Below are 14,713 nucleotides of genomic sequence, written 5' to 3'. Positions count from 1 at the left end.
CTATCTACCCTATTCATGCCTCTTATAATTTTATATACCGTTATCACCTCTTGGTCTCCTTCGCTCCACGGCAAACAACCCAATCTCTCCCCATAACTAAAGTCCTCCAATCCTGGCAACATCTTGGTGAATCTCATCTGCACTCTCTCTAGTGCAATCATATTCTTCCAGTGGTGTGGCGACCTGAACTGTGCACAATATTCTAAGTGCAGTCTAACTGGTGCTTTGTAAAGTTGCAACACAACCTCCCAACTTTTATATTCTGTGCTCTGACCTATGAGGGCAAGCATGCCATATGCTGCCTTCATTTTGCTATCTACTTCCATTGCCACTTTCAAGGAACTGTGGACTTGAAGCCCAAGGTCCCTCTGTTCATCAACATTCCTTAGTGCCCTAACATTTACTCTATGTCCTGCCCCATTTGACTTCCCAAAACTTGTCAAGATTAAATTCCATCTGCCAATGCTCCACCTAACTTTCTATCCAATCTATATCGTGTTGTAGCCTTGGATAACTGTGCTTGCTTGCCATCCACAACACCACCAGCTTTTGCATTGTACCTCCTCCATTCACATCCAAGTGTACGTACCTCCTGGTGGTCACCCATCTCCTTTCTCTATCTGTGACTAACTCACTAATCATACTACCTACAATGTTTTCCACACCTTGGGTGCTCCATAGTGAATCTGACCACAGCTCAAATTGCACTTTGCAGTCAGTTAGGAGCTGCAGCTGGACACACTTCCCACAGACAGCCAGCAGGGATGTTGGAAATTGTATTTTCCACATCTTGCAGGATGAGTGTAGCGCTGCCCTGATTCCTGTATCCTTTATTACCAGTCCCTTCTGAGAATAAAGGGGAAATTAATCTTACCTGATCACTAATCGCCTTCCTTACTGAAACTTAGCACTCAGCAAAGCCTGCACTGTGACTTCGCACCCTTCACAAAGACTGATATAAAATCTGTGTGCAATTCATCTGCCATCTCATTTTCCGTTATTAATTGCTCAGACTCGCTTTCTGTTAGATCACAATGCACTTTATCTCCATTTAAAGAGAATTAGCAGAGACTCCTTTTTTCCCTTTTTAGATTACTAGCTAGCTTTCTCTTTTACTCTAACATTTAATTCATTATTAATCTCTTGTTTATTCTTTGCCATTTTATTATATTGTGTCCAATCTTCTGACCAGCCTATCTTAATGAAATTATGTGCTTTTTCTTCAAGCTTGATGCTATCTTTAACCTTTTCAGTTCATCCCACTTATTGGGTCCTCCATTGCAATCCTTCCTCATGAAATTTATCTAAGAGTGTATTCTGAATAGTGCCCTTTAATGTCTGCTGTTACATCTTAACTGACAGATCCCGTAACCTAATTTGCCAGTTTATTTTAGCTAGTTCTGCTTTCATACCTACATAATTGCCCTTATTTAAGGGTAACATTCTAGTCTTGGACCCATTCTTCTCCCCCTCAGACTGAATGTAAAATTCAATCATATTATAGTTGCTGCAACCTTGAATGCCTTCATAATCAGGTCATTAATTCCTATCTTGTTGCACAACATCAGATATAGTATCGCCTGCACTTTGTTAATCAGTTACTTGTTTGCATTTACTTCAATTATCCGCTGACTTGTGCAATGTAATATACTTTTATCTTCCCTATCACCAAATCTTTTTTTTAACATTTCCCAGGTATCTGTCACCAAATGGGACCACTCATAGACCAGAAGTTAGAAGAAATTGACAGGTAAAAGTCCTATTTTCATATTTCACGGTGTATATCAGAGGGAGAGAGTAGTCCTTAGAGTCGTCAACATCATCATTGGAGCCTTAGAAATCTCTGGGTATCAGATCAACCATAGGGATGAAAATGCCTTGATTGCCAATTAATGTCCTCTCTTGGCTGATGAATCAATGGTCCTGCATGTTGAAGATCATTTCAGTGGATCACTGAAAGTAGCAAGGGCACTGAATGTAAACTGGGTGGGTTCAATGTCCTTCAAAAAAAAAAGTGGTTTGGTAACACTACTCTTTACTGACCAGGCTGAGTTCTGAAGGTTATAGCCAAGAAATTGGGCCTGCAGCAGATGGCGAGGGAACTAACAGGAGAAATAAACTTGCTTGACATGGTTCTTACTAATCTACTTGTGACAGTTGCATCTGTTCATGATGGCTTTAGTACAAGCGACCGCCACACTATTTTTGAGGAGACCAAGTCCTGTCTTCACATTGAGGTCACCATCCATGATGTTGTGTGGCACTAAAATCCTGCTCAGTGGGTTAGAGACAGATTCAGCCCCTTAAATTTGGGCATCCATGAGGTCATCATCTTATCAATAGCAGAAATGAATCCCGCCACAATCTGTAACCTAACAGCCTGCTATTAAGATGGGGATCAATGGTTCTTTGAGCAATGCAGAAGGAGATGCCAGGGTGGTTGTTTGAGATCAATCATCCCAGCCTCAGGACATCACAGTAGGAGTTCCTCCAGACAGACAGTGAACTAGGCCCCATCATCTTCAATTGTTTCATTATAAGGTCAGAAGTAGGGTTGGTCACCTTAGCTACTCTGACTGCACATCTAAAAAACCTGTTACCTCTACCACCAAAAACATCAAGGGCATTTAGTGCATGGAAATACCAGCACCATATGTGTTCTCCTCCAAATCCTGACTTGGAAATGCATTGCCACTTCTTCACTGTCTTAATGCTGGGACTCCGCATGCAGCAGCACATTGGGAGTACCTTCACCAGAGGGTTTGCAGCAGTTCAAGAAGGGGGCTCACCATTAGCTCATCAAGGGCAATTAAGAATGAGCATTAAATGCTGGTATTGATAATGACACCCAGATCTCAAAGTAAATGAATAACAAAAAATGTACTATTTTTGGCTGATAGACTTTTAAAATTTGTGGATTGACAAGCATGCTAAAGAAGTGTAAACTGAGCACAGGATTGAGATGCAGAAATAAGTTGATCAAAGTTATTTTTCAGTTTATTATGGAGCTGATCTTTCATCCTCTGTCATTGCCTGTTTTTAAAAAGAAATAAAATGCAGGCTGTTGCAAGTGGTTGCTCAATGTCAACTTTGCTTTTATTTTTTGTCCAAGTATACTTATTTTTTTCCTCCCGTCATTTTTTCGTGAGCTGCCATTTCCTCAGTGTTTTCTTATTTTACCATGTTATTACTCGCCTGAGATTCACACCAGTATCTAAAGCTGTGTCAGGACTGGCACAGTGGCATGACCTACCAAGAAATCTTGTCCTGTGCCCTCTTGCGCTTCCTTAACTATGGCCAATTACAAAGCCAGCAGTTTATATATAAGAAAAATTGTTTCAGCTTTGTCAGAAATAAAATGTAGCATGCTGTGTTGTGGATGGAGCTGCAAGGTGCCACCCTCACCCATCTTTGCACCCACAATTCAGATGTCTGCTCCATTTATGTTCTTGTTGTTGCATGAATTATGATGGGATTCAGACCGGTGCAAACTGTGGGCAGGAAATGCTGCAAATGTTTCTGTCTGTGAAACAAAGCTTGAGGAATTCCTGGCCCATTTGAAATTTCATTCTTTTTTTCCCAAGATCCAGTGCTACCTCTTACCTGTTTACTACTTTGTGGTTTTAGGAAGCATTCTGAACTGTCAGATCTAAATGTGAAAGTGATGGAGGCTCTATCTTTGTATGCTAAATTGATGAATGAAGATCCAATGTATTCCATGTATGCCAAACTCCCAAATCAGCAGTATTACGTGCAACCATCCTCTGTAGCAGTCTCACAGGTATTTATTGTAAATAAGTTTGCTAACAATTTTTCTTATTTTTAATAATCAAACTTCTTCTTGTGAATTCCCTTTAAGACTGAAAAGAAAAACTATTGGCACATTTAATGTCATCAAGTAATCTGATCACTGAAGATTTCTTGCAGCAAATGAAAGATATGACAATTTTTAACTAAAGGTGTAAACATTTTGCAATTTGTGAAATGTGGAGTGTATACAATATTGAAAAAAGTTGAAATATTCTTTGTCATAAAATCCATGCTCAAACTTTAGAAATCAAATAGAACTGATCACTACATTATTAAAACAGAAAATATTTGTTGCTTTAATGAGAAGCGGGGAAGCCAAAATATCCATGGTTCTCCTGCAAAAAATGAGAGCTTGGTTGCTGATTTTGGTGACTTTGTACACTCAGTGGTATTTGATGCCATATACTTTTATTTTTCTTTAGCAGGTATATTCAGGACAGCCTCCCAGTGGCACTTATGTAGTATCTGGTACACATCAAATGGCTTCAGTCCAGGGTTATAGTCTTTCAGCAGATCACATTCCATCACTTAGTCAAACTGGTCTCCCACCAGCAGCAAGTTCAGCCCTGTCCACCCAGCAAACTCTGACATCTTATACCAAGTAAGTATGTATGTGTTCTGTTATCATCTGCATTATTCTGGACTTCTTGCCGAACTAAATGATCTCTAAATCAGTTTAAGCAGTTGTTTGTTAACTGCTAATTTGAAACTGTTTGGCAGTTAAATCAATTTGTAATTACTTGACTATTATCAACTCAGAATAATTCTCTTTGAAAGGAAAAGCCAGTATTTTCCAGTTTCTTGGCTCAAATATAGGTGCTCATGTAAATAAATCTAACATTACAGGAGGTCTCTAATAAACTTGCCAAATGGGAAAATCATTTACAAATGAAGTTCAACATGAATAAATGTGAAGTAGTAAATCTTGAGGAAGAATGGAGATCTTGTTTTTAACAGGGAAGATGCCGCTATTGGTGGGCTAGAGGTACAAAGGAAACTTGGAGTGACAATTAAACCAATCAGTGGAAGTTGCACCACTGATTTTGCAAGGTGACAGCTGTTAAGAAGGATGATGCACAAAGCCTCAATGGGACCTTGGAGAGTAGCATACTAGATCTATTGGATCCCACAGGGCAGTTTAGTCAAAAAAGTAAATGCCCATGAGATCCAAGGGAGAGTGGCAAATGGATCCAAAAATGAGTCAGTGGCAAGGTGCAAAGGGTAGTGTTATTGTAAGGCTATTGACTGTATAGAAGATGAAACAGTACAGCACAGGAACTGTGCTGTACTTCAGCTCATGATGTTGTGACAAACTAATTAAGCTAATGATATCTAATCCCTTCTGCCTGCACGTGGTCCATATCCTTCCATTCTCTGCATATTCGTGTACCTACATAATTACCTCTTAAACACATCTATTGTACCTGCCTCCACCACTGCCCCTGGCAGCATGTTCCAGGCGCCCATGAGTCTGCTTAAAAATAAATGCACGCTCTCTCATACATTTCAACCCTAGGAAAAAGATACCGACTGTCTATCTATGCCTCCTGTAATTTTATAAACTTTTATCAGGTCTCCCTTCAGCCTCCTTTGTATGACTCCACAAGGCTCAGTAAGGGGGAGACCAAAAGTAGAAGTCTACAAGAAATCTAGCATGGAATTCGGAATAAACTTCCCCAAAGAGTGGTTGACACAAATAGTATTGATATGTTCCGAGGGAGGCTGGGCAAGTGTATGAGGAAATGATAATACATAAAACTCTGATAATTGGCATCAATTGTTTGGAAATCAGTGGTTTAGCATCTAGCTCACTCATTACTCTGGAGTGTGAGCAGTGTGTGTGGTTGGAATTGGGGGTCTGGAGTGTGGCCAGGGTGTGTAGCTAAAGTCAAGGTCAGCTGAAACCCACTGGGTTCTATTTTCTGCTCCCTTTATGCTCAATGAGTTCACTGAAAAATTATACCACTGTGTATAAATAAGTGTGTTGGGGTATCATTATTAAGGACAACAGTATGGAAAGTCTGCTAGTCTGGCAGCACCAAAGTCTCGAAGATGCTGGATTATCAGAGTTTTACACCTAATAGTTGAGAAGGTAGCTGAGTCCATACAGAGTATAAACAGTGACTTTGGCTGAAAGGCCAGTTTCTGTGTTGTAATATCCAATGTATGAAATATTTTCAACTGAGAAATTACATGGCCTCAGATTGGTTATTTCAGTGTGAAGTATCTCCCTGCAACTTTAAGGCACTATGGGGTAGACTTGTGATCTCCATCACAAGCACAAAGTGTGCTTGTGTAGGAATGGCTGTTTGTTGTGCACTGCTTCTGAAAATTTGTCCCATAAGACACAAGAGCAGAATTAGGCCATTCAGCCCTTCGAGTCTGCTCCACCATCTGATCATGGCTGATTTATTTTTCCCTCTCAACTCCATTCTCCTGCCTTCTCCCCATAACCTTTGACACCCTTACTAATCAAGAACCTATCAACCTCCACTTTAAATATACCCAATGACTTGGCAATGAATTCCACAGATCACCACCTCTGGCTAAAGAAATTCCTCCCCATCTGTTCTAAAGGGGTGCTCTTCTATTCTGAGGCTGTGCCCTCTGGTCCTAGACTCTCCCACTACTGGAACCATCCTCTCCACGTCCGCTCTGTCCAGGCCCTTCAATATTCAGTAGGTTTCAATGAGATCCCACCTCATCCTTCTAAACTTCAGCGAGTACAGGCCCAGAACCATCAAATGCTCCATGTTAACCCTTTCATTCCTGGGATCATTATTGGAAACCTCCTGGACCTTCTCCAATGCCAGTGCATCCTTCCTTAGATATGGGGCCCAAAACCGCTCACAATACTCCAAATGTGATCTGACCACTGCTTTATAAAGGCTCAGCATTATATCCTTGTTTTTATATTCTAGTCCTCTTGAACTGAATGCCAATGTTGCTTTTGCCTTCCTTACTACTGACTCAACCTGCAAGTTAACCCTTAGGGAATCCTGCACTAGGACGCCCAAGTCCCTTTGCACCTCTCACTTCTGAATTTGCTCCCCGTTTAGAAAATAGTCTACGCCTTTATTTCTACCAAAGTGCATGACCGTACACTTCCCTACACTGTATTCCATCTGCCACTTTGCCCATTCTCCCAACCTGTCCAAGTCCTTCTGCAGACTCCCTGCTTCCTCAACACTACCTGCCCCTCCACCTATCTTTGTATCATCTGCAAACTTGGCCACAAAGCCCTCAATTCTGTCATCTTGATCTGTAATGCTGATACATCTGATTTTAGCTTCTCCCTTTCAAACTGCAGGGTGAATTCTATCATATTATGATCATAACGTGAAAAGTAGCAGACCCAACACTGACCCCTGCAGAACACCACTAGTCACTGGCAGCCAACCAGAAAAGGCCCCCTTTATTCTCACTCTTTGCATTCTGGTAGTCAGTCAATCTTCTACCTTGTCTTGAGGAAACCATGCTGACTCCGGCCTATTTTATCATGTGTTTCCAAGTACCCTGAAACCTCATCCTTAATAATGGACTCTTAACATCTTACCAACCACTGAAGTCAGGTTAACTGGCCTATAATTTTCTGTCTTTTGCCTCCCTCCCTTCTTAGAGAGGAGTGACATTGGCGATTTTTTTTTTTCCCCCAGTGCAGTGCTTTACTCATGATTCTCGAAAGATCACTACTAATGCCTCCACAATCTTTTCAGCTACTTTTTTCAGACCCCGAGGTGTAGTCCATCCAGTCCAGGTGACTTATCTACCTTCAGACCTTTCAGTTTCCCAAGCACCTTCTCCTTAGTAATAGCGACTACACTTACTTCTATCCCCAACTCAATTTCTGGCATGTTGCCGGTGTCTTCTACAGTGAAGACTGACACAAAATACTTATCCGGTTCGTCCACCATTTCTTTGTTGTCCATTACTACCTCTCCAGTGTCATTTTCCATCGGTCTGATGTCCACTCTTGCCTCTTTTTCTCTATGTATCTGAAAAAACTTTTGGTATCCTCTTTTACATTATTGGCTAGTTTACCTTCACCTTCTGTTGGTTTTTAAAAGCTTCTCAATCCCCTAGCTTCCCACTAATTTTTGCAATATTGTGTGCCCTCTTTTTGCTTTTATGCTGTCTTTGACTTCCCTTGTCAGCCACAGTTGCCTCATCCTCCCTTTAGAATGCTTCTTCAGGATGAACTGATCCTGCAGCTTCTGAATTAATTGGAGAAGCTCCTGCCATTGCTTCTCTACCATCATCCCTGCTAGGGTCCCCTTCCAATCAACTTTGACCAGCTCCTCTCTCATGCCTCTGTAGTTACCTTTACTGAACTGTAATGCCGATACATCTGATTTTAGCTTCTCCCTTTCAAACTGCAGGGTGAATTCTATCATATTATAATCACTGCCTCCTAAGGGTTCCTTTACCTTAAGCTCCCTAATCAAATCTGGTTCATTGCACTGCACCAAATCCAGAATTGCCTTTTCTCCAGTGGGCTTGACCACAAGCTGCTCTAAAAGGCCATCTCGTTGGCATTCTACAAATACCTTCTCTTGGAATCCATTACCAACCTGATTTTCCCAATCTACCTGTATATTTGAAATCCCCCCATGATCACTGTAACATTGCCCTTTTTACATGCTTTTTCTGTCTCCTGTTGTAATTTGTACCCCACATCCTGGCTACTATTTAGAGGCCTGTATATAATTCCCATCAGGGTCTTTTTACCCTTGCAGTTTCTTAACTCTACCCACAAGGATTCTACGTCATCTGATTCTATGTCACTTCTTGCTAAAGATGTGATTTCATTTTTTACCAACAGCCACCCCACCCCCTCTGTCCACCTGCCTGTCTTTCATAGGTTGTGTATCCTTTGGATGTTTAGTTCCTAGCTGTGATCTTCTTTCAACCACGACTCTGATGCCCACAACGTCATATCTGCCAATTTCTAACTGCGCTATGAGCTCGTCTACATTATTCAAATATAACCTCTTCAGACCTGTATTCACCACCCTTCTCAAATTTGACTCCATGTTGTTTGAAGTTAAATTCTTATCCCTTTCTGAACTTTGTCTTATTCTTTTATTCTGGAGATTTCAGTATCCTCTCTTGTATTCTCCTTCCCTTTTACTTTTTTCATACTTTTCCAATCTGTTGACCCACCCCACCACCCCCCCCCCCCACCAATCTACAGCCCTAGTTATGCTCTTCACCAGGACTCTGGTCCCAGTGTGGTTCAGGTGGAGCCTGTCCCATCAGAACAGCTCCCTCCTTCCCCAATACTGGTGCCAATGTCCATGAATTCAAACCCACTTCTCCCACATCAATCTTTGAGCCACACATTTAACTCTAATCTGCACATGGCTCAGGTAGCAATCCAGAGATTACTACCTTTTTGGTTCTGCTTTTTAATTTAGTCCGCGGCTGCTCAATTTCCCTCAGCAGAACCTCTTTCCTTGTTCTACTTACATTGTTGGTACCTACGTGGACCATGACAACTGGATCTTTCCCCTCCCATTCTAAATTTCTCTGCAAGTCAGATGAGATGTCCCAAACCCAGGCAGGCAACACAGCCTTCGGGGCACTCGATCCTTGAGACAGAATTGTGTCTATTCCCTCGACTATACTACCCCTAATCATAAGATAAGATATCTTTATTAGTCACATGTACATCAAAACTCAGTGAAATGCATCTTTTGCGTAGTGTTCTGGAGGCAGCCTGCAAGTGTCGCCATGCTTCCAGCGCCAACATAGCATGGCCACAACTTCCTAACCTGTAGGTCTTTTGGAATGTGGGAGGAAACTGGAGCACCCGGAGGAAACCCATGCAGACGGGGAGAATGTACAAACTCCTTACAGGCAGTGGCCAGAATTGAACCTGGGTCACTATCACTGTAAAGCGTTATGCTAACCACTACACTACCGTGCCTGCCCTGTACCGTGCATGTACTGTGATGTTGTGACAGGACAGGCTCCACCTGAACCACGCTGGGACCAGGGTCCTGGTGAATAGCATAACTAGGGCTGTAGATAGGGTTTCAAACTAAATAGTAGGGTGGGGTGTGGGTTCATAACTACATTTCTCATCTCTGCCCCCTCTTGAATGGCTCCCTGAACCATGGTTCGGTTGCTCATCCTTCCTACAACCTCCACTCTCATCCACAGAGGGAACAAGAATCTCAGACCTGTTGGACAAGCTCAAGGGCTGATGCTCCTCCAGCACTACCTCTTGGATCCCCCTACCTGCCTCACTCAGTCACACCCTCTTGTCTCTGACCACAGACCGAACTTGAAGTAGTTAATCTTAATGGGTGAGACTACCTCCAGAAACACAGCATCTGGGTAACTCTTCCCCCTCCCTGATGTGTCACAGTGTTTGAAGCTCAGATTCCAAGTCATCAACTTTGAGCCTGAGTTCCTCAAGCAACCAAAACTTGCTGCAGATGTGGTCACTTGGAACCACAAAGGGGTCCATCAGCTCCCGCATCATGCAGCTACAACACGTCACCTGATTCTGCATCTCTGTTTTACTTAATTAGTTATAATTTGATGTCTTTTATTTAACTGCTATATAAAAAAAATCTTACCTGCTACTCACCTGTGCCTCCTCCCCGTATTGTGGAGGGCCGGGGCTGTCACGTGACAGCACTGCCCAGTACCTGGTCGAAAGACACACTGCTGTCAATCAAGGCCTGGCTCCACCTCACCCATCAGTGCACACCTGATCATTGGCCCCTTTGAGCATCTTTGTACCTGGCCTCGGGCCATTGGCCTCTGGTGATCGATTAGTCCTTGCTGGCACTGGGCCATTGGCCCTTTTGAACTACCTGGGTTGGACCTCCCCACCCCCCAGCCCTCCAGCACTATAAAGAGTGCCCTATGTGCTGGGTTGGGTCTCTTTGTTTGCCCGGAGGAATCGTGAAACAATGTTGGAGAGACTGCTGGTAAGCTGTGCACATCAACAGGGTTAGAAGCATCTTAAGTTAGTATTCCTGGTGGCGTGGAGCCATGCCTGCACTGAGTCAAGGGGTGGCGGATAGCATATCGCTTTTCCTTGTGTGTTTGTACCCAGTTTGTTGTGTGTGCGTGTGTGTATTTTATCCTTGTTGCGATTTTCCCACACTCACTATCACCAGTGCGTGTGTGTGTGTGTGTGTGTGTCGCCCCATTACCTTTTCCCCACATTTGCCTTCGTAAATAAATCATTTAACTCTAAGGCTGTGTTCAGAGTCCTTGTTCTTTGAGACCTCTAACTTGTTTCACAATATCCCCAAAGCCTCAGATTCCCACTCCTACACTGGCCTGCTCCAAAATGGCCACAACACTTTACCCTACCTTCCTTTTATTGGCTTAGTTGCCACACACTTAGCCAATCACACAACTTTATAAAAAACAATCTGTTAGCTCCTCTCCTCTGCTACTCTGACTGCTGTAACTGGAGAAAAACAAGTTCCCAACTTGAAGTCAATGGAACTAAATTTTGCATTCATGGTGTTTATTCCAAATCAGTAGTAAATTTATGCAGATTAAGTAAAATCCATAACCTGGAGAACATTATTTGGTGTAATATAGTTTTTGGGACAGAAAAATGTAACTACAAAACCAATAAATATCTTTTTGGTTGTAGTTTATTATTAACCAAAAACAGAGACATCAAAGCATTTGAAACCGAGTGATGATTTTGTGATGAAATGCATGATATGGTTCTTGCAATAAAATTACTCTAAAGTAGGTATCCAATCAAATCCTGTTATCATGAATAACATTTTAGATGTGGCTTATCTGTTTATAACTTCAGTTTGGTCAGTTAAGTTTTATCAGACATGCTTAGAGTATTTAGACAGCTTTTCTAAAATGTTTTTTTTGGGAACTGTGGATATAGTCAAGGGCATGGACCCACATTGTTCAAATGTCTGTGGCTGAGTCACTTACCTCATTACAAATCTATCTTAGCTGTTTACCTTGCATGTTAAATAGAATCCAGGTTTTAATGATTGATTCAATTTTTTCTGTCTTTCAGTGCTATGCCAGCAAACACATACATAAATCAGGCACCTGTCTATAGTCAAACTGCCCCTTCAAATGTTGACGTCTCTAATTACCAGAGTACAGGCTTAAATGGACAACAGATGCCAAGCTACAGTGTTTCTTCGACAACCCATGGCCAACAGTCTAGCAATCAGCAACAATCACCTTACTCACAGAAAGCACTTCTATAGGGGATATAATATTTCTCATCAGTCTTATCCTTATTGCTGGCTGAGAATAAACAGGCAGTACTTCAATTTACAGCAATTAAAATGTCATCGATATGCGCCGACTGCACTGAACTTTTTTTCTTAAAACAGAACCACCTAATACTAAAGGAGGACAAATGGTAAGCTACCCATGAAAAAGCATCATGTTCTTAAAATGACTACAGCTATTTATGCTGAGGATATTCTCCTATTTCATGGATTAAAATGGAACTGATAAGCTGTTATGTGTACATAATGTTGGTTTATTGCATTAGTATTAAATTTGATAGCCATAAGTGAAAATGTGAAGATAAACTGTTGCAGTTGATTAAGAAATTTAATTCATGGTGGATTTAAAATTAGATTATCAATTTTTTGTAGTAATTTTAATTTATATATATTATATAAAATAGATAATGTTTCATCGTCCCTATGATGTGAAGGATCAAATCTACATTGCCACGTTTTGCACTCTGTCGAAAAAGGCCTCTCAGATGCCCGCAATGATGCTTTGCTCATTCTGGTTCAAAAGGAAGTCAAATGAGTTATTACAGTACTTTCTATGCATTTTATTTTGCTGCTTTTTCACCTCCAGTGACTCTGCTTTGGCTTTTTATAAAAACATTGTTATAACATGTTTTTATAAAATTACCTTATTCACCATATGCCTAATCTAACTTAAAAAAAAAATTGGGATTTATTTTTCAAATGGTCAGAAGCATATTTATGACTCATTACAACTATATGCAGTTTAAAGCTCAGCAATATTATCCTTGTCTCCTCTTTCTATTGTTTCTTCAGGGTATGAGTAGCAAATTACTGTTATCCTTAGTAAGCTAAGTAAGGGAAAAAGTAATTCCACTCAAATCTAAAGTTAGTGTGAAAACTTGAATACTAATTCTCCTGGCAAATAATTTTAAAAAGTATATATTGTGCACTACACTGGTGGCCCAGGAGGTTTATTTTTTGCAAGTAGCTCCAGGTACTAATATCTAACCACCAAAGACCTAGCTTTAAAACAAAAGCTGCTCTTGATCACTGTTCATAATTGGAGTAAAACTTTCATTGATTGGGATTGTGGGATCTGATTGCTTCTGCAATAATGGTTAGAAATAGTGAGAATTAGAATTTGATTGACAATATTCCAATACTAATTTTCTTGGCCAATTGTTTCAAAATTGTAATTTAAAGTAGTGTTGTGTACCACCTTTGTAAGAACTATCAATACTATTGAGAAACTTCCTAATCTATCTTTTGAATTTGAGTCCCCTTCCCACTTATAGACTTTCACTGAGGGGTGTTATCTATTTTCAGTGTATAAATGGACTTGGTGAGTAATGTGGAGAGGAACAATCAGGTTTGCAGACTAGTGGACTTTTCTTCTAGAATTGCTCTTCTTTTAAAGTCACTACTTTTGTCTAAGAATGACACAGTTGTATTTCTGTTCCAACATCATTTATCATTGTTTGTAAATAAATTTTAGAAAGTTGTTGTTGTACAACCTTTCAAAAAGATGGTGCTCCTTTAATCTAGTACCTATAACTGGAGGTGTGAAATTTGCAAATATTTGTTGCATTTACACTTTAACTTCTTGAAGTTGATATTTTATTTGCTTTGAAAATTAAAGAAGAACATCATATTGTTCTCTCAATGTAATGCAGTATCAGCCAAATGTAATTCAACTAGTGTAATTCAAAAAGTACGTTAATATATAGGTTAACAGATGTAAACATCTTTTTTTTCTGCTGTTCATTACTAAATTCACAAAAATTGTCAATGGTCCATAATTTTGCAAATACAGTTAAAATGTTTACCACAGGCTAATTGTAAAATGCTGATTCAGTTGTGTTCAGTTTCCCATTTACACAAATTATTTTGGAATGAACTTGTTAGAAAATGAGGAAAAGATCTGTGTACAAGATGTTAAAACCATTTTATTGATGGATGCTTAAGTATGTTTCATCATATGAAGTTTTAAACTAAGCTTATGCTGTTAAATGACTTGAAAGCGTGTTTGTATAATCTTTGACCTTGTTAGCTGTCAAATAAGTTGTAACAAGAATGGCTGAGTTCAATGCAACAATTCTAAGGCATCTCATAAGATTTCTTATTCTATTGCATGTCATGGGTTCAGAAAAGTGAAAATACTGAATCTTCATTGAGAGAGAGTTTCACAGTTGACCTGTGATCAACTAAATGGTTTAAATAAATAGTTTAACAGATATTGTCCTGATGTCTGTGAATTCAATTGGTGTTGTGTCAGAATTATAAGTTTCTGTTCTCTGTGAGTTCCACTATAAACCACCATAAAATTGTTTTTGGTAAAAGCCTTCTATAGCCTCTTGGTCTTTTGAGCTTTGGTTTATAATACAATGAGGTGATCTTTTGTGAGGCCAGCACTTTCTGGGAATGAATTTGCAAGCGACTTTAATTAAGATCTGCAGATTTTTTTGAAAATGTTTATGCAAGCTATACCAGCGGTTCTTGGAGTATAATGGTCTCAGAGTGTGGGCTTTGGTGAATGAGGGTAAGTGTATTTTATTCTTTTAAGTTTATCCTATGTTAATGGTCAAAGTTAATAACTTTTACAATTAAATCCATGCAGGCAGATTTTTAGATGAATCTTGAACTTTCAGATGAGGACATAGACAAGATACTTGGAGAGG

General features: G+C 40.3%; 1 protein-coding gene across 3 annotated transcripts in view; it reads left to right on the top strand.

Annotated features, from left to right (window-relative positions):
- stam (signal transducing adaptor molecule (SH3 domain and ITAM motif) 1) overlaps positions 1-14,379 on the top strand; it is a 51,376-nt gene extending 36,997 nt beyond the window's left edge. Inside the window, exons 11-15 of one of the 3 annotated variants that reach the window (XR_007956363.1) lie at positions 1,696-1,750; positions 3,628-3,781; positions 4,233-4,411; positions 11,831-12,187; positions 12,461-14,260. Coding sequence is in view for 2 of the 3 variants with exons in the window: in XM_052015984.1 (XP_051871944.1) it covers positions 1,696-1,750; positions 3,628-3,781; positions 4,233-4,411; positions 11,831-12,029 (587 nt within the window). In the remaining variant the exon portion in view is untranslated. Of the gene's footprint in view, positions 1-1,695; positions 1,751-3,627; positions 3,782-4,232; positions 4,412-11,830 lie in introns of all 3 variants that reach the window. The other 2 variants (XM_052015984.1, XM_052015986.1) reach the window with 2 other exon arrangements.
- Positions 14,380-14,713: the final 334 nt, after the last annotated feature.

Source organism: Pristis pectinata, chromosome 5 (genome assembly GCF_009764475.1).
Source record: "Pristis pectinata isolate sPriPec2 chromosome 5, sPriPec2.1.pri, whole genome shotgun sequence".
Classification (NCBI taxonomy): Eukaryota; Metazoa; Chordata; class Chondrichthyes; order Rhinopristiformes; family Pristidae; genus Pristis; species Pristis pectinata.
Note: the sequence above shows the minus strand (reverse complement) of the source record. Positions and strands in the feature narration are given on the sequence as shown.